Source organism: Ovis aries, chromosome 12, assembly GCF_016772045.2.
Source record: "Ovis aries strain OAR_USU_Benz2616 breed Rambouillet chromosome 12, ARS-UI_Ramb_v3.0, whole genome shotgun sequence".
In the NCBI taxonomy this organism is placed as follows: Eukaryota; Metazoa; Chordata; class Mammalia; order Artiodactyla; family Bovidae; genus Ovis; species Ovis aries.
In genome coordinates this window covers 22,789,115-22,814,979 of record NC_056065.1, presented here as the reverse complement: position 1 = coordinate 22,814,979, position 25,865 = coordinate 22,789,115, and the positions used below count along the sequence as shown (strand labels likewise).

Sequence of the window (25,865 nt, the reverse complement as noted above, 5' to 3'; positions counted from 1 at the left end):
TAACTTTTGGCAGTGCAATAAAAATCGTGATAGGGTTGGGTTGTTTTTTTTCCCCGATGCCTCAAAAACAAAACAAAACAAAACAAAAAAACTAATATGGTACATTCTACCAGGAAGACAGAAAACCTTCCAGGACTTACCATCAGGCAAATGAAAGTCACAGGCACTTTTATGAATTTGGTAAGTGCTTTAAAAAAAAAAAAAAAGTAAGCGCTAGTAACACACTTCTTTTTTTTTAACATTGTTTTTTTTTTTAATTTATAATTTTTTTTTTTTACTTTACAATACTGTATTGGTTTTGCCATACATTGACGTGAATCCTCCACGGGTGTACTTGAGTTCCCAACCCTGAACCCCCCTCCCATCACCCTCCTCAGTAACACACTTCTGCATAAAATTTTCTTTAGGAGAGCAAAGGTGGGGTGTCCAGGACGCCCAAGGTTTGAAGGTTAAGCAGCTGGCCCACCGCCGCAGGGCGGTATCAATAATCCGACGAATATGTTAAGGATGAACTGTGCACACAAAGTGGATTGGAGGACACCTGAAGCCAGAATGATTCCTGAATAGTTAATACACCTTTCGTTTTGACTTCAGGAGACTGGCACCTACGTAGAGCTTGAAGAAAACCCGGAAAGTGGAGTGCAGAGTCCGAGCAAGTGGGGAGTCAGAGCCGGCGACGGGCAAGCAGCTGTTCTGAGCCTGCGCGGAATTAGCCGCATGCTCAGTAGCCGGGGTAGGGTTGCTCCGCATCTGCTGTTGACCTAGCCCAGGAGGGTGAACGCTGCTCGGGACCTGGTGCCTGGTATCGCTCTTCTGGTTACCCCTGAAGGGTGTTTCGTCTGACTTGGTCCCAGTCTTGTCACCGTAAGTAATTTTCTCCCCTTTGGGTCAGCGCAAGGGCCTTAGGCAGATCTGAGTAGTTTACTCGTCCCATTAACTCCATCCCTCTGCACAGATACGAAGAGTTTCAAGGGGGTTATGTAAAAAATAGTAATAATACTAGTAAAAATTACGTCAGTCAGGGTGCCTCTCCAGATACTTCAACTTTGGACCGAGATTCTTGAGGGTCAGTATTTTGATTGTTTATCCATGCTATTATTTTCATGCCCCTGCGTCTTTTTATGGCTCTATATTGTTGAAATAACAAGGCAAACCTGGATGGAGTTTAATACACTCAAATGTAGAGACTGCCTTACGCCTAAAATTAAATTTCGTAAAATTAGCAGACGTTTTTCCTACTGTCTTTTCTGGTTAGTTCACTTGCTTGATATGTTTGGATCTCCTGAAAATGTAGTTGTTAGTTTAAGAGGTGTGTATATTTTACTGCTCATAAGATTTTCAAAAAAGAGGTTTGGCCGCTTTATATCCTTGGTAATAATGATCAGGAGGATTTTCCCTCACTCTAGAGCCAACATTGGCCGAATTTTCTTACCTATGCCTGTCTTACAAATGAACAATCATTTCTCATTGGTTTAGGTTGCCTTTCTTTCATAATTAGTGAAGTTGAGGGTTCCCTGGTGGCTCAGATGGTAAAGAATCTGCCTGCAGTGCAAGAGACTTGGGTTTGATCCCTGAGTGGGGAAGATCCCCTGGAGAAAGAAATGGCAACCCACTCCAGTATTCTTGCCTGGAAATCCTGTGGATAGAGGAGACTGGGGGGATTACAGCCCATGGGGTCACAAAGAGTTGAACATGACTGAGTGACTAACACTTGAACATGTCATGATTTAATGGCTTTTACTTTTATTTTTCTAAGACTTGCCTATTGTTGGTGTCATTTACCCAGTTTTATTGGATTATTCATCTTTTGCATATTGACATATGTAAGTCCTTTAACAAAAATTAGCTCATTTGTCTAGTACGTAATACAAAATTTTTTCTCTGTCACTCATCCATTTGCTTACGGTATTTTGATTATATAAATGTTTTAATTTTTATGCAGTCAGATATATCAATTTATTATATAATGGATTCTTGGTTTTAGTCATGTTTAAAAGTCATTTTCCAAATTTATAAAACATTTCAGTCATGTTTTATTCTTATGCTTTTATGTTTTCATTGTTCAGTCTTAAAATCATGCTTTGGTCTGGAATTTACATTGCTATAAAGAGTGCAAAAAGATTCCAACATTTTTTTTTTAGAAAATTAGCAATTAACAGTGTTTTGCACAATTAACTTTCCTCCATGATTTAAGTTACAACCTTTAGTGGATTTGGATATAACTCTGGAATTTGATGTCATTAATTTGTCTCAAATTCTGTCCAGGACTACACTTTTAATTACTATAATTTTATATCATATCCTATTTTGATAACTGGTGAGGAGAGTATCTCTGCCCATTGTTTTTTTTTTTTTGCTTTGCCTTTTTTTTTTTTTTTTTTTAGAATTTGCTCTGTTACAGTCAGGTTCCAAAAGAGAAATAATCTTAGTATTTTGATAGGGAATTCATCATGTATTTTAAGTTCCTAATCTCCATATGTTCACCACATTATATTGAGTTCAAGAAGCCACTCCCAGGCTCTGGGAAGAAATGGATCATTTGATTTCTATTATTTCTGTCCTTCTGAACGAACTCTGTTAGCAATTATAAAGATTTCTTAAGTGATAGGATGTTAGGTTGACTGCCTTAAATGTCATACAGTTTTTTTTTCCTGCTCTAAGCCCAGAATGTTGTGAAAAAGACCCTGAACTGTGTGTGATTCAAGGTCATACTGGTTATCACTTTATATCCTCAGTCAAAATAACGTCGCAGAAGCTATAGGGATTTTTTGCCCTTAACGCTGTCCTAATGTCCCTGAACTGAATGTCCCTGCAGGATAGTCAGTAATGAGAACAATCATCGTAATAATGGTTAGCCAGCATTACTTAGTGTTTACTTTGTGCCAGGACTGATTTAACATTTATAAGGACTCTATGTTACAATATTATTGTTAGCTCCATATTACCGCTTGAGGCACAGAGAATTTTAAGTGGCTTTCCCAAGGTCACAAAGCTAATGTGTGCCAGAGCGGGGAATTGAACACAGGAGGTAGTCTCCAGTGCCTGTGTCTTTAACCCCTGTTGTGTGGTTCAGTCCCTCAGTCATGTCTGACTCTTTGTGACCCCATGGACCGCAGCATGCCAGGCTTCCCTATCCATCACCAACTCCTGGAGCTTGTTCAGACTCACGTCTGTTGCGTCCGTGATGCCATCCAGCCATCTCATCCTCTGTCGGCCCCTTCTCCTCCTGCTCTCAATCTTTCCCAGTATCAGAGTCTCTAATCCCTGTACTGTTTTTGAGTGAGCTTTCAGAGAGACATGCTCACAAAAGATAGTGTTTTAGGACCCAGAAGGTGTAAAATTGACAGAGAAGGAGGTACAGCGGATGTAATCTGAACTGCTGTAAGGAAGTGACAAACTTGCCGAAGGAGCTTTTTGGCCTTGCTTTGCCTTCACCTTTGCCATCAACAGGTAATTCTCATTTTGGGTGTGGGAGGGGACTTATCCTGTCTATAATAGGAAGGTCTTTTACAGGTTTTGCAATAATATGACTAGCTATATTTTCTTTACACAAAGAGCCAAAACTCTGTTCATTTATTTTAAAAATACTTAAGAAAATTACTAGGGCTTGGGGATAGCCTAATATCTTATCAGTAGTTCAGTATGGATCAAAAGAAGTACTTCAGAGGAAATAATAGAAATATTCTCTCCTTTGCTAACTAAAAGTGATTTGCAAGATCTCTTTATAAATCATTGTGCTTTACATCAAACCTGATTTTTTGCATTCTTATAAAACTGGTGTTTGTTTTAAAGGGTGATTCATAAGTATGGTACACATTCACTTTCTGAAGAATGTAGTAAGAAGACAAAGCCTAAAGCTGTTCTTTAGAAAGAAAATACTGTGGTCTTGGCAAGCAGAAAAGGAAGTGGCTTTAGTCATATATAAAGCTTGCCAAGGCTGGGACGGTTACTGAACTGGTTCAAAGGTAAATGATATCTGTGAAAAGTTAGAACATTATGCAGTGTGAGAAAATGATCTGCCTTTCACAGATGGCATTGTATAAAACATGGGGACTGAAAGAGCTCACGAGCACGTTAAAATATCCTCAGTGGTTAAGACACCTGGGGAGTAGAGATCAGCTACCTGAAGACTACTTTTTCCAGCACAGAAAAAAATCAGTTCCATGGCTGATCATGGATATAAGGGAGTAGAGATAGGTCAACAAAGTGTTTGCTAAGTCCTTCTCCTGTGTTCTGAGTTATTGCTGAAGTATTAATAGTAATCATTGTAAAGAGTTTTCCACATTAGTGCTCAGTATGCCAAGAAAACGAATCTAACCTGATTATAATGTAATAAGATAAACAGGATTCAGATACAAAGAACCCATTTTGTTTTTATCTTAGTTGCAGACAATTTCTGCGTGTTCACATACATAGAAACCCATTTTATTTTTATCTTAGTTCAATACTGGTCCCAGTATGATATTCATTACATCAGTTTCAGTTGTCTTCCTTCTGAGGGGTTTCACATGTTTATTTCACATGTTTATTGTCTCAATTATGTTCATAACCCCCGTGAACAGAATGTGAATGATAGAAAAAAAGGTGTCAAGAGGTTAAAAAGTGCATCAGATTAAATATGCAGTCAGAAATTGGTGGGAAAATGATGGCTATTGCTGAATTAAGGTTAATAATGTCTTTTCTTTCTGTGTTGTGTTCCCTTATTGCATTGAAATCATGGTGACTTGATTTGGTCAGAAGTGAGAGAGTTTTTGTCCCAGATTGGTTCCCCCTAGGCCCAAAATACAAGACAAAGTACAAGGACTGAGCACAAGAGGGTCATAAGGGAGTGTTCTCAGGATTCCTCATGGGAAGTGTGAAGGAACTAGGAATGAGCCAGCGGGCAGTGGGGGTGGGAAGCTGGGCCGTGGTGCAGCCCCAGCTAAGGCTCAGCTCACCCAGTGGGCATCTGGAAGCTAGGATGGCCCATTGGAATTGGGGCAGCAGCCCAGTGGAAGTGAGCAGTGGCCTTTTTGTCTGCCTGTTGACCTGTTTTGGGTGAAATGACCCTTCTCAGATAAATTCCCAAAGAAAAGTGGCAGCCAAAGGCCATCTGTGGATGGCCCTTTCAGCAAATGGGGAAGTAAGCGATTCAGCCTCAGAGGGGACATGAGTAGTGTATTTCAGCATCAGCATCAAAATCACCAATAAGAATATACAGAAGAATGTATATGTATAACTGAATCACTTCGCTCTACAGCAGAAATTGATACAACTTTGTCAGTCAACTATGCTTTAATTTTTAAAAGTCAGTGAGATTGCAAGATTTGAATCTGTATTTTCAAAGAGGAATGTGTTTGATCCTGGTGGTGGTGGTGTAGTCGCTAAGTTGTGTCCGACTCTTGTCACCCCATGGACCATAGCCCACCAGGCTCCTCTGTCCATGGGATTCTCCAGGCAAGAATACTGGAATGAGTTGCCATTTCCTTCTCCAGAGGATCTTCCCGACCCAGGGATCGAACCCTGATCTCCTGCATTGCAGGCAGGCAGACTCTTTACCAACTGAGCTACAAGGGAAGTCCCATACTTGATCCTAAAGACTGTTTTTCGATATTTTTTGTTGGGCCAGGGGCTACATGACACTCCTCACTTTCCCGAATGATTGGTCTTCACTCCTGTGACCATGCTATCTGTTCTATTTGTCTGCTGCTGAAGTGTTAGTTGCTCAGTCGTGTCTGACTCTTTTCGATCCCATGGACTGTAGCCCCTGAAGTTCCTCTGTCCATGGAATTTTCCAGGCACGGATACTGGAGTGGATTGCCATTCCCTTCTCCAGGGGATTTTCCCTACCCAGGGATTGAACCTGAGTCTCCTGCACTGCAGGCAGATTCTTTACCATTCTAGTCACCAGGGAAGCCCCTGGTTAAATAACTAGCGGATGAAATTTTATCTAATGTCTAAAGGAATATTCATTGGGTTTCAGAAACTAAATGTAATTACATGCAACCCCTCCCCTTTTAAACTATTAATACGTCCCACATAAGGGCTTCCCAGGTGACACAGTGGTAAAGAATCCACCTGTCATTGTAGGAGATGCAGGAGACTTGAGTTCTGTTCCTGGGTTGAGAAGATTCCTGGTAGGAAATGGCAATCCACCCCAGTATTCTTGCATGGAAAATTTCATGAACAGAGAAGCCTGACGGGCAACAGTCCAGGGGGTCGCAGAGATGGATACGACTAAACACACACACACACATACACACATACTTCCCACGTATACACACATCACTTATGCTATTCATCCCTCTCTTGGCATTACCTGTTTTATAGACATTAGGTTATAGCATCTCACCCGCAGCCCAACAAAATATTAGCTCTCATTAGGGCACATAGTATATTTTTAGCCCCTGAACCACCTTTTAATGCACAGGATTTGCACATTACACACATCATACATCAAACATTTCACATGCTCATAGGCCTAAACCAGTTACCTCTATGCCTCAAAGTGTCCCACCTGCTGAGAAAAAGAATACTGCTGAATTTATTGGGAGAGCTGATGCTGAAATGGAGCCTTTTCCCAAGTCTCTTTCAGTAGATGTTTATTAGAGAATCCACACAGTTAATTGAAGCAGTCCCAAGGAAGAGCTCAATATCTATGTGTTGAACTGAATTCAGGTAAATGAAACCAGCAGCTGGTTTTGAAAGTAACAGAATATTTCTCTTGATTTCCCTTTAGGGCCCATCATGGCATCCAGTCCCACTGTGTTGATGCGGTTGGTGGCTTCGGCATATTCTATTGCTCAAAAGGCAGGAACGATAGTCAGGCGTGTTATCGCTGAAGGAGACCTGGGTATCATTGAGAAGGTACTGAAAGTCTAATCTCATTTCATACTACCTCCATTATTGTTCCTTGAGGTTTAGGTAAAAGGATGTACTAATCTAGACACACTCAATAGTTGAAATAGTCAGTGGCTTCCTTGTGGAGACTGCAAGACCCTTAGTTCAAATGGGTTCCACTTCTGCTCTGAAAAGGACTCCAGACTTCCTACATCCAAAGCTTTCATTTGTATGACCGGATCTTCTGACCACTGTCCAGCTCCAGAGCACTGGGACCAAGCTTCATATCCTGAAATAATCTACTTCAGATAGAGTCGTGCTGTCCTTAGTGAACTTGACATATTTGGTCAAGTCTGGTATTTAAATAAATATCCCTTATATTCAAAGCTTTTGATGTTTTCTTTTTTTTCTTCATGGAGAAGACACCTAAAGCAAAGTTTTTCTTTCCAGTATGATAACTAAAAACTTGAGTAAATTATCGGAAAGATAGTTTAGAATGGTAGTTGATTCTTAAAAGAAGTCTCACCCTGTATGTGTTCTAGTTTAAAACATAATTTCTACCACAGGATTTGTTATTTCACATTACAAATTTGACTTCTCATCATAATCTTTAAGAAAGATTGTATTGTAGTTTTACAAAAGTGGGAAAATTTTAGGATATCATAAACATTTTAATGGTTTGAAATAGAGATGTAGTTAAAACACTACTTTATGATAAGTCAAGCATCTACTTAAGGCTACTTATATAAAAAAATAAGGACCTTATATACAAGTGAAAAAAAAAAACAACTTAGAAATAAGTTCCTGTGAACTAATTATAAGATTTTTAGCATAACTTCTTTTAAAAATTAAGACTAAAAATCACAAGAACAAGTAAAATAAATCTCATTTCTTTTTTTGATAGATTCATGGCCTTAATAGTATAGGAAAGAGATATATAGGGTATTTTGATCTTGAAGTCAAAATTGATTTTGAACCAACCTTTTAAAAAAATATTATAGTACCTCATTTTCCATTTTCAGAAAGTACTCATTTTATATAATATATAAATGACATCTTCCATCCCTTATCCTGAACCTTGGTTGATGTACTCATAAACTCTGAACATTGTCAGTGTTACCCCCCAAGTTTTTTTCGTTATTCAGTTTCACCCTGGAAAAGGGTCATTGGTGACAGATCAGAGGATTCTGCTCTCTTTAGCCATTAACTTAAATACAGTATAAAAACTTTATTGAATGCATATTTCCCAAAGTGTTGTTGAAGAGGAGGCTGAAAAAAAGGATGCTGATCAAATTTGTCAATAAAAATGAAGCTGGGAGGGCTAGTTAATGTATTGAATCACAGAATAAGTATTCGAAATAGTTGCCAACTCTGAGAAAGATGGGCCAAATTCAACAATATATTACAATAGGAATAATTATAGAATCCCATATTCTGTGTTCAAGTACTTAGGAGTGAGTCTGATTCAAATTTGTTTGAAAAAGAGGTTTTAGTTGATCACATACATGCTCAGTGACAGATTAACAGTGTAAAACAGCTACTTTAGAAGGCTACTGATCTTGCTATCTTTTCTTTCTTATCATTTTCTCTATTATGAAACATAGGAAGTGGAAAAAATTATTAAAAAGTACAAAATCATCTATCAGGCCACCACTGCCAATATTTTGGATCATATCTTTGCATATTTTCCCCTTAGCATCACTTTGTTTAAATTGATTTTCTGTTGTGATTATATTAGATGGGCCACTTTGTAGTGTATAGCTAAAGAGTAATAGAAATACAGTGTTCAAGTTAGAAAAAGAGATAATAGGGACTTCCTTGGTGACACAGCAGCCAGGACTCTGCACTTCCAATGCAGGGGACACAGGTTTGATCCTTGGTTGAGGAACTAGATCCCATACGCTGCAGCTGAAGGTTAGCTTGCCATAGCTAGAAGGATTTACATGCTGCAACAAAGATCAAAGATCCTGCATGCTGCGGCTAAGACCTGGCACAGCTGAATAAATAAATACATATTTTTTTAAAAAAGAAAGGAAAGAAAAACAATAATAACTTCACTGTCCTCTCTACTGGTCAGATACTCTTGGTACTTTATATCCACTTGTTTACACCTCATTTTAAAAGAGACAGGACAAAATCAGATTTGTCACACAAAATATCCAGAATGGTGAGGTCTGGCACTGTGTCAGTAGAAAGAGCAGAAAATGTCTTTCCTAGTGAGTATTTGGGATAGCTTTCCTCATAGAGTTGAATGACTGTCATTGCTTCTTTCCCTCTGAAGCAGTGGTCCTTAAACTTGACTGCTACGTGAGTAATCTTCAATTTCAACAAACCTTTATAGTAGTTTCATTCCACAGTTATTTTCAGAGCACCTACTATGTGCCAGGCACAGTACTTTAGGAAATAGAACAAAGTTCTCTGCCTTTGCAGCACTGCATTCTAGCACAATTGTTCTTTGCATTGAGATAAGCAGCAAACTTCAGTGTTGCAGAAAAAAATTTGATTTTCACAATCATTCCTTATCTCATTACAAAGTATTACCAAAGTTCTTCCTGTTGAAGATAATCTGTTCAGTTCAGTTTAGTCGCTCAGTCGTGTCCAACTCTTTGTGACCCCATGAATCGCAGCACGCCAGGCCTCCCTGTCCATCACCAACTCCCGGAGTTCACTCAGACTCACGTCCATCGAGTCCGTGATGCCATCCAGCCATCTCATCCTCTGTCGTCCCCTTCTCCTCCTGCCCCCAATCCCTCCCAGCGTCAGGGTCTTTTCCAATGAGTCAACTCTTCACATGAGGTGGCCAAAGTACTGGAGTTTCAGCTTTAGCATCATTCCTTCCAAAGAAATCCAGGGCTGATCTCCTTCAGAATGGACTGGTCGGATCTCCTTGCAGTCCAAGGGACTCTCAAGAGTCTTCTCCAACACCACAGTTCAAAAGCATCAATTCTTCGGCGCTCAGCTTTCTTCACAGTCCAACTCTCAATCTGTAAATCCACCTAAACAGGCATGTATAAATTGCGACATATCCTAACTGGTTGAAAACAAGATGACAAAGCGGTCACTGTGTTTCACAAGTGTGATTTTACGACATGTGGATTGAGTTGAATGCCATAGGTGAGTTAGGTAGTAAATATTACTGCTGTTCACTTTCATATTTTTTATAGTTTTAAAATAAGAATTTTGAAATAAATAATCATTCTGAGGACCTCTTGAATTATTAGAATTAGGATTAGTGAGTGAAATTTATAGAAGAATCCATATCAGAATACTGTTAACTGCCTTGAAAAATGTATAAATTTCCTGTCAACCTGCTTGAGCCAAAGATGAATGTAGAGATCTGATAAAAGAAATTTGTGAGCTGGGGCAGAAAATGTTCTAAATAATTTAAAAGTTCGTTTCCAAACTTTAGCCACTAGAGGTCCCATGAGGAAAACCAAGCCAAGAAACTAGCTGACTCATATGATGTTAAGCTCCATCAGTCTTAAAACAGACTGTAATTTAAATGGATATAGATAGTCACATGAGACATCAAAGAACAACTTTATTAGTTCTGCTAAAATGTACTTTCTTTGTTGCAGACCTGTGCAACAGACCTGCAGACCAAGGCTGACCGATTAGTTCAAGTGAGCATATGTTCTTCACTGGCACGGAAGTTCCCCAAACTAACAATTATAGGGGAAGAGGTGAGACTTGTCAGGGGTACCATGGTTTTTTTTTTTAATCCCTGTTCACCATATGGATTTGTAATTGTCACTTTTTATACACTACTTTTATGATTGCAAGCATTATATGTTTGTGTTTTAACATAAACATAACTGTGATGTTCCTTGGACTTTCAGGAAAATGTCTGCTTTTAATATTTTGGTCTATTTCTAGACCAGATGTCTCAGTTCTTGACCATAGACAATGTGGTTATGCTTGTGACATTCAGCATACAAAGTATAAGATGAGCAGAATTATCCAACTTTGAAATAAAATGAGTTTTGTTCCTGTTTTTTTGGTGTTTTTTTTTTTTCAATTAACACTTACTTGCCTATTTATTCAAAGACTAACACTGTGAAGGTGAAGGAACTGACATCTCATATATTTGAGAGTAAGACATAGCTGATATCAGAGCCACTTGTGTAGATAAGTGTATAATACTTGAACATTCTTTTGTTTTTAATCCTTGTTCAGGATAATGAAGTTAGGACCCTCTGTAATCAACTTTGATGAGCCATATGTGATTTGTTTCTGCAGTTTTTATCCATTAGCTTTAAAAGCTCCAAATAGAAATGGTAAACAGAACTAGCGAAACCTATGATGCTGTGTTACTTGTTACTGAGACAGAGGGTATTCTGTAAACAGGAAATAGCTTCAGTCATCACCAGTATTCCCTGCTTTAGGATCTGCCCCCTGAAGACGTGGATCAAGAGCTGATTGAAGATGGTCAGTGGGAGGAGATACTGAAGCAGCCGTGCCCATCACAGTACAGTGCTATCAAGGAGGAAGATGTATGACCCATACTATTACTTACCTCTCTATTAATCTTCTGTTTTTGTTGTAGTAAAGGAAATAAAATCTGCCATTATAATAAAAAGTCGGTAGTTATTAAAAACAGGGCAACCAGGAACCTGAAATCTTTTAGAGCCAACATAGAAGTGTCTGGCGACCATATGGGATATCTCACCTATTAATTTTAAGTTCATTTTCTTATTCTATTGATTTCCTCTTCACTCTAAAACTGTTACTAAAAATACATTTGGGGGAATTCCCTGGTGATCCAGTGGATAGGGGCTCTGTGCTTTCATTGCTGGGGCCCAGGTTCAATCCCTAGTCAGGGAACTAAGATACCACAAGCTGCATGGTATGGCCAATAATAATAATGATGATAATGATAATACTTTTAGGGAGAAAATCTAATATGTTATTTAGTAGATTTGATAGTAAAACTTTTCATGGGTAATTGGAAAGTGATAAAATGGATCACTGCCTTATATTTTTGGAAGGCCGTAAAAATTACCCCTCTTGCTTTTTATAGTTACTTAAATCTGTGACTTCAGATAGCTATCATACTTCTTTAATGTTGGCGTTTTAGTTTATGTAACACACATTCGCTGAGCACATACTATGAATAAGGTGCTTTGTTCTGTAATATGGAGTATAGAAAGAAAAGACATGATGTCTTCCATCAGAAATATGCCCTCATAAATTCACATCAAGTGTTGTAATTCTAGTGGTTCATGACTGTGTATCCTGAATCATTAGAAGTCCTAAGAAGAGACGATTTTTTATCTATTCTATTTCAGTCTTATAAATGATTCATTTTTCTTGGCCATATATACACTGTGTCCTTAAGAGAGTCAAACTGTCATTATTTTTTCTAAATCAGCATTTATATATTAAAATGAGTAGTATCCGCACAACACATTTTTGGTGCCACTTTAAAGGTTTCCTTGCATCACAATCTGGAGCTCAGGATGTTCATGGCAATGTGTTGTAGTTGTTTAGGTGACAGTAAATTTTTACCAGTTCAGCATTTATATATTGTAAAAAGTTTTGTTGAAGTACAGTTGATTTATAGTGTTGTGTATCTTTGATTACAAAATACTTTTTTACTATTTTTCTTTCATTATTACAAAACTGATGACATTGGCTTAAGTCTCCCGTAATTTCGGAAATGAAAAAGATAGTTTTTAGTTTATCTATTTAAATCCTTTTTTTTTTTTTTTTTTTTAATTTCTGGGGGTTTTTTTTTGACTGTCCTGTGAGGCTAGCAGGATCTTAGTTCCCCAATCAGCAATCAAACCTAGACCCATGGCATTGGAAGTGAGGAGTCTTAACCACTGGACAATCAGGCTATTTCCACTTTTTAAAATTTTATATGCTTAATTTGGACACGTCCTCTTTTTCAGCTTGTGGTCTGGGTTGATCCTCTGGATGGTACCAAGGAATATACCGAAGGTTAGTATCTCTTTTGTATTTGTCGTTTATATCTGTATTTGGCAGCAATAGGACTAGTATATGACGGCCAGTTCAAATACCAATCCCCCCAGTACTCCACCAGTCCCACCCAGAGGTCCCATACACAAGGATAACTGACATTGAGCCAGTGTAACCGAAGAGACTGTACTGAACCCCCAACTTTATTAGGTAGAAAAACAAGAGCGTTGCTGCACTGCCTTGCTCTGCCAGCATCCCGTGGTGCCTGTGCCTCCCTCCCGTCCTCTGAGAACTGCTGGCTCACTTCACAGCATCACCTCTAAAGATGGGTTTTGAAACATAGTGCGATATTTCTCCCTCCTGAAGTGATCTAAGATGAGCGGACTTAGAAAGCAGCGAATTAAAGTTGGCAGCATTGAAGGGAAATGGACCAGGCTCGGAGCCAGAGTGGTAGATTTTAGGAGCGCAGCATAAGCTTAGACTCTTATTTTTGAAAGGAAGATTAGCGTAGGTTTTCTTGTATTGGTTCTCAGCTTCATGGCTTAAAAAAAGAAAATGTCTCATAATCCCTAGAAAAAACTTTCTCTGTCCTTGGACGAGACACATCTACAAGTGAATTCCATAGTGTGTATGTGTATTTGTCCAGAAAACGTCTCTATAATCCATTGAGAAATAGGAGAGCTCTAGACAGTTTCAGTGAGTATAAGAGCAGCTAAACAACTGGTTCACATCTCAGCCCCCACATCCAGAAAGGTTGATTAACTAGCTCTGCAGAGGAGCCTAAGAATCTGTGTTGAAAAAACGGAGCCAGTTCATTCTAATGCCATCTTCCCTGGTGGCTCAGATGGTAGAGAATCTGGCTGCAATGTGGGAGACCTGGGTTTGATCCCTGAGTCAGGAAGATCCCCTGGAGAAGGGAATGGCAACCCACTCCAGTATTCTTGCCTGGAGAACCCCATGGACAGAAGAGCCTGGAGGGAAACAGTCCATGGGGTCACAGAGTTGGACACAACTGAGTGACTAGCACTTTGTTTCACTTTCATTCTGATGCTGCTTGTTAGTTCATCGTCCCCACTGTGAGACATCTTAATTTAGAGACTTGAAATACAAATCTAGATGGGAATCCTCAATCAAGAGTGATCTAGTAGGCAGAAGTGAGTCAGATGGTGATAGAGAGGGACACAGAGGAAGTGGAGTTATGGCTGATGTACTTAATTGGTTTACAGGTTATTACTAATGAGACCGTGTGTATCAATCAATTCAATTAAGTGGCCATAGTTCCTACTCCTATCCCTGGTCAGCACTCTCTTATAATTTGTGTATTTTGGCAGAAGTAGGTTTAATCAAGGATGCTGCTGCTGCTGTCGCTTCAGTCGTGTCCGACTCTGTGCGACCCCATTGACAGCAGCCCACCGGGTTCCACCGTCTCTGGGATTCTCCAGGCAAGAGTACTGGAGTGGGTTGCCATTGCCTTCTCTGTAATCAAGGATCAGTCACTTCAGTTCAGTTCAGTTGCTCAGTCATGTCCGACTCTTTGCTACCCAATGAATTGCCGCACGCCAGGTCTCCCTGTCCATCACCAGCTCCAGGAGATCACCCAAACTCATGTCCATTGAGTCGGTGATGCCATCCAGCCATCTCATCCTCCGCTGTCTCCTTCTCTTCCTGCCCTCAATCCCTCCCAGCATCAGAGTCTCTTCCAATGAGTCAGCTGTTCGCATGAGGTTGCCGAAGTATTGGAGTTTCAGGTTTAGCATCAATCCTTCCAAAGAATACCCAGGACTGATCTCCTTTAGAATAGACTGGTTGAATCTCCTTGCAGTCCAAGGGACTCTCATGTGTCTTCTCCAACACCACAGTTCAAAAGCATTAATTCTTTGGCGCTCAGCTTTCTTCACAGTCCAACTCTCACATCCATACATGACCACTGGAAAACCATAGCCTTGACTAGACGGACCTTAGTCAGCAAAGTAATATCTCTGCTTTTGAATATGCTGTCTAGATTGGTCATAACTTTCCTTCCAAGGAGTAAGCGTCTTTTAATTTCATGGCTGCACTCACCATCTGCAGTGATTTTGGAGCCCCCCAAAATAAAGTCTGACACTGTTTCCACTGTTTCCCCATCTATTTGCCATGAAGTGATGGGACCAGATGCTATGATCTTAGTTTTCCGAATGTTGAGCTTTAAGCCAACTTTTTCACTCTCCACTTTCACTTTCATCAAGAGGCTTTTAGTTCCTCTTCACTTTCTGCCATAAGGGTGGTGTCATCTGCATATCTGAGGTTATTGATATTTCTCCCGGCAATCTTAATTCCAGCTTGTGCTTCTTCCAGTCCAGAGTTTCTCATGATGTACTCTGCATAGAAGTTAAATAAGCAGGGTGACAATATACAGCCTTGACGTACTCCTTTTCCTATTTGGAACCAGTCTGTTGTTCCATGTCCAGTTCTAACTGTTGCTTCCTGACCTGCATACAGATTTCTCAAGAGGCAGGTCAGGTGATCTGTATTCCCATCTCTTTCAGAATTTTCCACAGTTTATTCTGATCCAGACAGTCAAAGGCTTTGGCATAGTCAATAAAGCAGAAATAGATGTTTTTCGGGAACTCCTTGCTTTTTCCATGACCCAGCAGATGTTGGCAGTTTGATCTCTGGTTGAATCACCGTAAAATCCTTACCTTTATTGCAAAAATAACTCGGGAGCCATTGATGTGCTGCTGCTGAGTCATGACGTGAGTTATGTAATTGATATGAATTTTCTTCTTTTTAGGTCTTCTTGACAATGTAACAGTTCTTATTGGAATTGCTTATGAAGGAAAAGCCATAGCAGGAGTTATTAACCAGCCATATTACAACTACCAGGTATTACTCTTAAATGATACCAAAATATTTTTTCAGATAAATAATTATGGTGTTCTAAGATTCTTAATGCTATCGAATCTAGTGGTTGCTAGCTTGGTTGCACCTGCAGTCAGGGGGAACTTTTCAAAGTAAGGATTCCCAGGTCACACCCCAGATGTACTGAGTCAGACCTCTGGGGGGTGATGATACCAGGAATGTGTATGTATTTATGGGACTATACACAGACACACTGTATGTGTTGTATATGTTTTTTCTTTTTACATATGCCTTATGATTCAAATCATAAGCAAAATTTTGGGAATTACTGCTATGGTTCTTGATTAGCTTGGTCATTAAGGCACCTGATTTACAGGTGGTGCTTGAAGCACGTTGAAGAAATGAACCATTTCAACCAAGAAAAGAGGCTAGCTGTGTTGTTTTGCAGGTAATTGCACATAATGCCTAAATTATGGTCAGCGTTAAATAGATGTGCTCTTGCACTGTTTCCTCTTATTTTGTCTCTCTAATCTGCTTTGACTTTCTACTGTACTCTCAAGAAATTGTCTTCTGTAGAACAAGAGGCTAATGTACTTCCAAATCAGGAATATTACCATTAGATCACACAAAATGTTAAAGGAAATTGTTGAAATAAGAGATTTACATTAGTAAATCTTCAGAGAAAAAAGATTTAGTAGATCTTTAGAGAAAAAAGTAACCAGAGTGGGGACTATTACTTCTGAATCTCTAAATTGAGTTAAGAGCAGGATTTCTACTTCTCAGATAACTTTGGGTTTTTCCTACCATGTATATGATTATAACTTTTTTAGTTACAATCATGTGTTTCTTAAGAGTGTCATGTAAACTTTAAGGTAAGCTAATACTGTTACTTAAAAGAGAGGCATTTAATTCATAGATAATATTGCAATGCATGGCACCTTTTTTCAAAAAAAAGGTTTAAGTGCTTTGGAATTACTAAAAATTTCCATCATTTCTTTCTGAAGTTAGAATACTTGTATTCACTTTCCACAGAACGATGAAAATCAGAAGTTAAGGGAATCCAGGAATGACGCAAAGGTGAGAAAAATAGCTAGGCTTTTGGCTCCACTGGTAGGTAGAAAGAAGTAGGCAGTTTGTGATACCCCAGGCAGCCAGTGTCTATGCCATTTCCCAGCTCATTTTCCCCTGTTCTGCTTCTTTCCTTTGTTACTGTCCCTTTACCGCCTTTCCTTCTGTATACTCTCTTTCTCTTTGTCTCGTCCTTCTCTCTTGCTTATGCCTTAAAATTTGTTGCAACAAGGAGAAAAGTCACACAGCTTTGTTGGTAGTTTTCAAGGCTGAATGTTCAACTTAAAATCTTCATCATTTATCAAGAGCTTCCTGTGTACTGCCAGACTCAAGGATCTACATGCATTATCTCGTTCTGATACACACCATCATTCTTTAAGGACACCTTCATCCCCATTCAAAAGATGAAGACACTGAGACAAATAACTTGCCCTGGTTGGTCACTAGCAGATCTGGAATCTAAACCACAGTCCACACGCTATACCACTCTCTTAGTCACATAAAGGACTTCTCACAATTCAGACTGTATTATTGCTTCTAACAGATACTGAAGCTGGGAAGTACTCAAATTGAAAGAGCATGGCAGAACCTACTGTACAGCACAGGGTACTCTACTCGGTGCTCTGTGATGACCTAAATGGGAAGGAAATCCAAAAGAGAGGGCATATATGTGTATGTAGAGCTGATTCACTTTGCTGTATAGCAGAAACTAACACAAGATTGTAAAGCAGCTATCCTCTGATAAAAACTTTTAAAAGAAGAATTCTGAACAGGATTAAATTAAAAAAAAAAAAAAGAGCATGGCATAGTGCAAAGAAACCCAGTCTGTCTGAACATCAGAGCTAGCTCCTTAACCATTATGAATCTTACTTATCTCATCAGTAAGATGAAAGTGTTAGCCTTTATTACACCCAGACTCTGGGCACTCTGAATGAGAGAGACAGTGAGAGAGGCTGAGAGATCAGGAGCTCAGAGGGAGGCTAGCCGGCTGCCTCGTGGGGTTTGCATTTACCTTGCCAGGACGCCAAGAGTCCATGGTCTCATCCTCTTTGCCTTCATGTTCATTTACACAGGGCATGTGAGCTTTCTATGGCCCAGAATACTCATGTCCCCTATTAAGTATGCTTTCTTTTGTTTTTCAGAATGATTGGAGAGCTGAATTAATAAGTAGGGGTTTTTAAAAAATGTTTTTATTTACTAATTTTTTTAATATTTTTAATTTTTTGGCCACACAACACGTGGGATCTTAGTTCCCCAACCAGGGATCTAACCCACGCCCCCTACATTGGAAGCATGGATCTTGACCACTGGACCGCCGGGGAGGTCCCCATGAATAGGTTTCTTAAGAGTATGAAGTTGGTCTTGGCAATTGAGCTGAAGTGTAATGAGCACCAGAGCCCATCAGTACGCTGAAAAGTCCAGCCTCTCCTACGGTGTAGACACGAGAGCAAACAGGAGAAGCAGGCGAGCATGCACTGAGCCCCAGTGCCTGTTCTTTGGTTCCTCTGTTTCCCCATTTGCAGAGTGCTCTCAGCACTTTGGAGGCCAGCCTCCTCCTCGCCTGTAAAGAACCACCTTGCCAGTGACATGCCCCTCCCCCAGGCAGTCAGTCCCTTTCCAGGTGACTGATGATTGGACAGGTGTAAAGGCCTGGCATTTCATCCCAGTTTGCAATATGTTCTCCCCAGTTTGGTACAACCCTGAGGAGCCATTCGGGCTCCAGAGCTCCCCCTGGGGTCGGCTGAAGCTGTGGTCGGGTCTGCATCATAGCTCAGTTTCTCCCTCTGCCCACTCACACCACCTCCCCTCCTTTGCACAGTGTGGGTCCCAAGGGCACTCCTTCACAAACACCCTTCTTAACTCAGAGCCTGCTTCCCAGGGAATCCAACCCTGCAACACAACCATCTTTCACTGTAACAGCACCCAGAATACTGCTCTAGGGTAAACAAGATGATATGTGTGAAAACATTTTGGCAAGTGCACAGAGGTAGATAGTCTAGTTCAGTGATGACAGATACTGGCTTTGAACACAGACGAGCCTCAGTTTGATTATGATCTCCCTAGAGTCCTTGGAGAAGGAAACGGCAACCCACTCCAGTATCCTCGCCTGGAAAATTCCATGGACAGAGGAGCCTGGTAGGCTGCAGTCCATGGGGTCGCAAAGAGTCGGACATGACTGAGCAACTTCACTGTACTATATACTATAGAGTCCTTGGTCAGGTTACTGAAAGATTCCGAAATTCATGCTCCTCATCTGTAAAATAAGGATGATAATACCTATTACATGGGACTGTTCTGAGGATTAAATGAGATAATACATGTAAAGCTCTTAGTACTAAACATGCCTGGTACATGTTTAGTGTTCAGTAAAAATACATGTCTGTATATCTACTCTATTGCTATAGCGATATTTCGATGACTTTGTGTTAACCATTTTAGGCATCAGGTTTAGTTTCCTTGAAATACAGGTTATGTTTTTCTGTGCAAAGCCTATCGTTATAATAATGTGGTTGAAAATTCTTTGAGCTCTGCAAAGGAAAATACAGATTCTGGGATTGCATTGTCATTGTCATTTTACCACCATAATTGTCAGTGAGATTTTTTAACCCTGACCCCATTATCCATGGCCACTTTTCAGCATTAGCTTCTTGAGTCCCTTTGTCTCTATAGCAGCCAAATATGTTATTACCATTTCCTGTTCCCGTAGTAATGTGATCCCTGTTGTTCCTTGGACAATCAAAAGTAATCAATACATGGTATTTCATTTCCTGGGAATTTATGTACCTTTTGCAAAACAGCTCTTTGCAAATACAATAATGAGGCCGTTGGATTATCCTAAGAGGACCAGGAATCAGTATGTGATATTGCCTTTCCTGAAGACTCCAGGCAATAACCAGAAGTTTCTTTCCATACTTTTGAAGTCCAATTATCATTATTATTATCATTTTGGCTGTGGTGCATGTCTTGCAAGATCTCAGTTCCACAACCAGGTATAGAAACTGGACCATTGCAATGAAACCCAGATCCTAGCCACTAAGCCACGAGGGAACTCCCAATTATTAACCAAAACAACAATGAGAATAATCAGTTGATCCTCTCAGGAAAATTTCTTTGTCGATGATACTGTTTTGTACTTTATAACATTACCATTTTTTTTTAAAATCATGCTGCTGATATAACTAAATGCTGTATTTATAATGAACCTTTTTCTCTACGTGATGACAAGCTTTGCTGTTGTTTCATCTGTTTACACAGGCAGGACCAGATGCTGTGCTGGGGAGAACTATCTGGGGAGTTTTGGGTTTAGGTGCCTTCGGGTTTCAGCTGAAAGAAGTGCCCGCCGGCAAACACATCATCACAACTACCCGGTCTCATAACAGCCAGTTGGTTACAGACTGCATCACAGCTATGAACCCTGATGATGTGCTGAGAGTGGGGGGAGCAGGAAATAAGGTATGCAGATCTGTCCATCATCTCCTCTGAAATGCAACTGAATCACTGAAAGAAATAACTGAGCTTTTACAAAATGTGAAATCAGTTTGGGAGAAGAGAAGAAGGATCGTTATTTGCCATTAAAGACACATTTCAGTAACATTTGATTTTTTTTTTTAACCTAAGAGAGTTCAGTGATAATATAAGTCATTTGCATAAAGCCCCCTGCCTGTTGCCAGTCCTTATTTTCTCAAGGACCCTCTTGGATTACTTCCTGGATCTTCTACAGACTCTGAGGATGGGCCTGCCTGCCCCTCCCTGGATGCCTCCCCCCTTCATTCATTTAGGCCCACATCCTGAGAACATGGTGAAATGAAACACAGTTTGATCTCCATCCCTGATCTCCTCTCATCTGATTGCCCCTTGGTTATCATCATGATGACATCCTTCAGGCGTCTCAAATTCAGCATCCCCAGCTGGAGCGCATCCTCTCTCTACCAGATGTGTTCCACTCGCTACTTCCTATCTGCTTAATGGCATCGCCATTTTCCTACCTCTTCTAGCCAGACACCTGAAAGTCATCCTCCTTCCTTCCTCACATCCTATCAATCTGATCCTACTTCCAGATCTTTTTAATTCTCCTCTAAAGTCTCGTCCATCTCAACTGCCAGTGCCCTAGTTGAAACCTATCAATTGTCCTGCATCCAGACTTTACAGCAGCTTCCAAAGTGGTTCCCCATTCAAGGCCATGTCCTCACAGTGCTGCTAGAGTGATGAGAACACACAGCCTATCATGGCACTCCCCTGCACCACATCCCTGGGTGATTCCACCTCACAGCAGTTGAGAATGGGATGTAAATTCCTCTATATCCTGACAGCCAAATGCCCCTAAGCATGTGTTTTTCCCACTTGTGTGTCAGGGGCAACAGATGATAAATATTTATTGAACTGAATGGAATTCATTTCTCCTCCCTTATCCTTTGGAAGTGGGCTTCCCTGGTGGCTCAGATGGTAAAGAATCTGCCTGCAGTGCGGGAGACCTGGGTTCAGTCCCTGGGTTGGAAAGATCCCCTGGAGGATGGCATGGCAACCCCCTCCAGTATTCTTGCCTGGAGAATCCCCAGGGACCGAGGAGCCTGGCAGACTACAGTCCACAGGGTCGCAAAGAGTTGGTCACGACATGAGCGACTTTGTAAGCAACTAAGCACACACACCCTTTGGAAGCAATAATCAGCTATTTCTAGATTTTTCAAAAGCATTTGCTTATAAGAGGGTGAAAATTGGAAGTAACAGTATTTTGAAAAAAAAATTTTTTAAACATCTCAAAGTAAAAATATATTCTTGAAAAAAAAATATATATATATTCTTGGTATTCCCTGAAATATGATTTCTCTTTACTCCTACTTTTGTAACTACAAAACCCATTACCTCTTTTATTCCCAAGGGGTACCACTCCCCATTGGAACAAAGTCCCTATCCTGCACAACCTCCCACCTCTTTTTCTTCTATGAAAAGACTTTGTTGGGCAGTTCTTAACTTTTTTGCGTCAAGGACTTCTTTGAAAATCTAACAAAAGTTACAGCTAGCCCCTCTTCTCTCAGAAAGTATTCCTGGCACAGTTCTTGGCACATAATAAAGACTTGACGCAGATTTCCTCAAAGAAAGAGAAAGCTCTTACTCAGAAGTCTACAGCAAGGTTTAATGGTTTGAAGGTGTTCTTGAATATAGTAATCCTAAAAAGAATAGCAGGTTACCTTGTGTTCACTGACATTCTTTCTCCTCATTCTCCTGGGCTGGTCTTTTCATCTCAGTATTTGCAGTCTGAATTTTATAGTACTAATTATTTCACAGTGTAACCAAAAAATAAGCCAAGTGGCAAGTTTATGTCTAGAGTCACACAGTTTCTATTGGCAACCTTATTTTTATATGAATATTACAGGTATTAGTAACATGCAAAATTCACACTTTGGTAGCAGAAATAGTAACAAGTATGATTCTAAAACGTGGCTTCCCAGGAGGCTCAGTGGTAAATAATCCACCTGCACTTCAGGAGATGCAGGAAGTGCAGGTCTGATTCTTGGGTTGGGAAGATCCCCTGGAAAAAGAAATGGCAACCCACTCCAGTATTCTTGCCTGGAAAATTTCATGTTCAGAGGAGCCCAGTGGGCTGCAGTCCATGGAGTGAAAAAGAGTCAGACTTGACTGAGCATACACACACGCATGATTCCTAAACAAAGACTTATGAAACTGCTTGTTGGATTAGTCAGCATCACACATCTATTAGAACTTATCACAACCTATACACTACTGTGCTGGCTGATATTTCTGTCTTCTTTACATAGTAATGGTCAAATTTTTACAAGACTAAAAAACTTTACTTTTTCTACAACAAAATATATACAGTTTTCACAATAAAAAGAAAAACAACATAAAAAAGGGAAAACTTTATTTTCCTAACTTGGAATATGAAGAGGCTTCAGATAGCCTCCTTATAGCTTATTTGACTACTTCCCCCCCACTCAGATCACTGTATAATTACGCATGTACTCTGTATGTTTCTTCATAATACGCGTGTCATTTATACCTGCTGAAGGCTTTAACCTAAGTTGAGCCTGATTGAGGAATCGAAATGCTTGAGAAAAAAAAAAAAAAAAACTAGCAGTTTCTCTTTATTGGTACCTCAGTCATTTCATAGTCAAGGGGTTATTACTCTCTTAACCTTACAGATAATTCAGCTGATTGAAGGCAAAGCCTCTGCTTATGTATTTGCAAGTCCTGGATGCAAGAAGTGGGACACCTGTGCTCCAGAAGTCATTTTACATGCTGTCGGAGGTTAGTCCATTTTATTTGGGGGAATTACAGGTTTTATACAGTTTTCATATTATGCTGGGACATAATATTTCAGTAGTATTATTTTACCTAGACTCTTAAAATGTAAATAATAGAAGGAAAGTTAGAGATTATACGGTCTAACCCCTGCATTTTATAGGTAAGAAAATAGATTTCCAGTAAACTCATTCTTTAGTTAGTTTCTCCTTTGGACCTTGATCTGCACGTAGTTAACTTAATGAAATCCTTATTAATGTATGGCTTTAATGCTTTTAGGGGTTTTTTCTCTTGAAAAGCAGAATATTTATTGTGATTATCCTCACCTCAGTTAGTTTCTTCTACGCCAGTATTGATAAATGTCTCAGGGCTAGTGCTGAAGATCATAGACTTGGAATTTTTTTTCTGACTCCAAAAATACTACAAATATATACATAGCAAGATGATTTTTCACATTCAGATAGACATCAGATCACATCTGTATTGTGGCAGGGGGTACCACAACGTGTGGCTCATGGGATGTTAGTTCCCCAGCCAGGAACTGAATCCGGCCACAGGCTTCCCTTGTGGCTCAGCTGGTAAAGAATCCACCTGCAATGAGGGAGATCTGGGTTCGATCCCTGGGTCAGGAAGATCTACTAGAGAAAGGAAAGGCTACTGACTCCAGGATTCTGGCCTGGAGAATTCCATGGACTGTATAGTCCATGGAGTCGCAAAGAGTTGGACACAAATGAGCAACTCTCACTTTCACAGCAGTGAAAGCACAGGGTCCTAACCACTGGATTGCCAGGGAACTCCTGTGATCACTCTCATTTCTCCTGGTACATTATTGCATCAGTGCCTTGTTAGCACATTACATGACAGGGAAGTTAAATGCATCACAATCCGTTCTCATTTTCATTAGGGCTTCTCCGGTGGTCCAGTGGCTCTGCACTGCCAATACAGGGAATGCAAGTTCAGTCCCTGGTTGGAAAACTCAGATCACACATCCTGCACCTGAGCCTGCCCATTGCAGTTACTGAGCCCATGCCTGACAACTGTAGAAGCCCGTGAGCTGCAGCAAAGACCCAGTGCAGCTAAAAATACACTTTAAAGGGGGAGAGGGGCTGGCGGGAGAAAATGCAGAAAACAAACAAAAATATTAAATGAAACTGTAATATGACAGTTATATTTTATGAACATACTTCAACTCTTACCAAATGAAGTGTTACTGATAAATGGTAAAATGAAGGAAATACTTTAGAAAGGAACTGTGGGTGATGGAATAGAATCAATAGGAAAATAATCACTCTAGAAAAAGAGAAGTTAATTGATACCAAGAAATATAAATTGAAAAATTCCTGTTTTGTAAACCAGATTTCTGTAGGGTACAGAACCAGTTGTTACCTGAATTTCATTCTTGTCTTTCAGAGGAAAGTAAAAAGTTTCCCTACTCCCACTGGACATCCCTGATGGTCCTGTGGTTAAAATCTTGCGCTTCCAGTGCAGGGGTATGGGTTCAATCCCTGGTTGGGGAAATAAGATCCCACATGCTGCACAGTAAGGCAAAAAAACAAAAAAAAAACTAAATTATTTTAATCAAGGAGGAGAAAATAATGACAGCCTTTAGTTAGTCTTAAACTGCAACAGAAATTAACACTTAACCTTTGCGGTCCCTCCTCATCTTCCTTATTTTATCCAACATTCATTGTATATTATTACATAGGGAAGCAAGAAACGCTTAGATGATCTGATCAGTCATTGACATTGTATTGATGTTTTTCCACAGGCAAGTTAACCGATATCCATGGAAATGCCCTTCAGTATAACAAGGAGGTGAAGCACATGAACTCGGCCGGAGTCCTGGCCACACTGAGGAATTATGACTATTATGCAAGTCGAGTTCCCCAGTCTGTTAAAAATGCACTTGTTCCTTGAAGGGAAATCTCGTCAACTCAGCCAGGAGAAGGACTTGGTTCTCAAAAATAATACATTTTAAAACTAATTGAGTGGAATTTGAGCTCTACTTTTACTTCATTGTTGATCACCAGTTTACATTTGATTACTTAGGAGGAGGAAGTAGAATTTTTAAATGTCTTGATAAATCAATCACCCAGACCAATTTTGACATCTGGAAAATTTGCAAAGTCACTCTGTGTCACATTTCTTTTCTTCCTTTTATTTGGTGCAGTGAAAGAAAAGTTTATTTCCAATTTGCTGTCCTGATCCATTGTTGAATCAACATTCCTATTTTGTAAACCAGATTTCTCTAGGGCATAAAACCAGTTGTTAACCTGAATCTCATTCTTGTCTTTCAGTGTAATGTAAAAAGTTTCCCTACTCCCATCCTGAATACATTAAAATGTCATTGTATATGTTGAAGAAACAGATTTTGGAGAAATGTTTCTTTATAATAAATTATTTACTTTTAGCTCTTTCTCTTATTCACCAGCTTTTTTTGTCTCAAGTTATTTGAAAATGATATATTTTCTACTGTGGGCATTACTTTAATCTTACAGTATCATAATGCAACCTAACTCTGGAAAGTTGGGTAATTGACCCTAATCCTTCCAAAGGGAGATTATAATACATGCTATCAAAATTATTTGAACATTCTGCCTACATTTTTATATTTTAAGTCTCTGCCCCATGCTTTTAAATAATTTTTCTGTTATTGGACTAAGCAATTGGTTTAAATTAATCATCCCCTAACCCACTCCAGTGTTCTTGCCTGGAGAATCCCAGGGACAGGGAGCCTGGTGGGCTGCCGTCTATGGGGTCGCACAGAGTCAGACACAACTGAAGCGACTTAGCAGCAGCAGCAGCAGCAACCCACTACATGTCAAAATTACCTGGGAAGCTTTTCAGAAAATATGAATTCACAGCCCAGTGATATTGATTCTTTGTTTCATCCTGCATAATACTTTAAAATGAGTGAAAATTTTACACTCTATATTTCCAAAATAAGATCATTAACACAT

General features: G+C 39.8%; 1 protein-coding gene across 4 annotated transcripts; it reads left to right on the top strand.

The window, feature by feature from the left end:
- The first annotated feature begins 723 nt into the window (after window positions 1–723).
- On the top strand, window positions 724–25,315 carry BPNT1 (3'(2'), 5'-bisphosphate nucleotidase 1). 4 transcript variants are annotated; one of them, XM_042257089.2, is made up of 11 exons: window positions 724–864; window positions 3,323–3,450; window positions 6,719–6,846; window positions 10,398–10,502; window positions 11,205–11,312; window positions 12,714–12,762; window positions 15,512–15,603; window positions 16,612–16,656; window positions 19,903–20,100; window positions 22,806–22,911; window positions 24,674–25,315. In XM_042257089.2, exons 3-11 carry the CDS (start codon window positions 6,727–6,729, stop codon window positions 24,820–24,822), a joined length of 972 nt encoding a protein of 323 aa, XP_042113023.1. In that variant the 5' UTR covers window positions 724–864; window positions 3,323–3,450; window positions 6,719–6,726; the 3' UTR covers window positions 24,823–25,315. The 4 variants fall into 4 exon arrangements, with proteins under 4 accessions (XP_042113023.1, XP_012042446.1, XP_060252309.1 ...); XM_012187056.4 differs by lacking the exon at window positions 3,323–3,450; XM_060396326.1 differs by lacking the exon at window positions 16,612–16,656.
- The last annotated feature ends 550 nt before the right edge of the window (window positions 25,316–25,865 follow it).

Bases quoted from the DNA above. Each gene is read 5' to 3' on its own strand.
- BPNT1 (XM_012187056.4), top strand. From the start codon at position 6,727: ATGGCATCCAGTCCCACTGTGTTGATGCGGTTGGTGGCTTCGGCATAT. The intron at 6,847-10,397 runs GTACTGAAAGTC...TCTTTGTTGCAG, and splicing joins ACCTGGGTATCATTGAGAAG to ACCTGTGCAACAGACCTGCA. The intron at 10,503-11,204 runs GTGAGACTTGTC...TCCCTGCTTTAG, and splicing joins TAACAATTATAGGGGAAGAG to GATCTGCCCCCTGAAGACGT.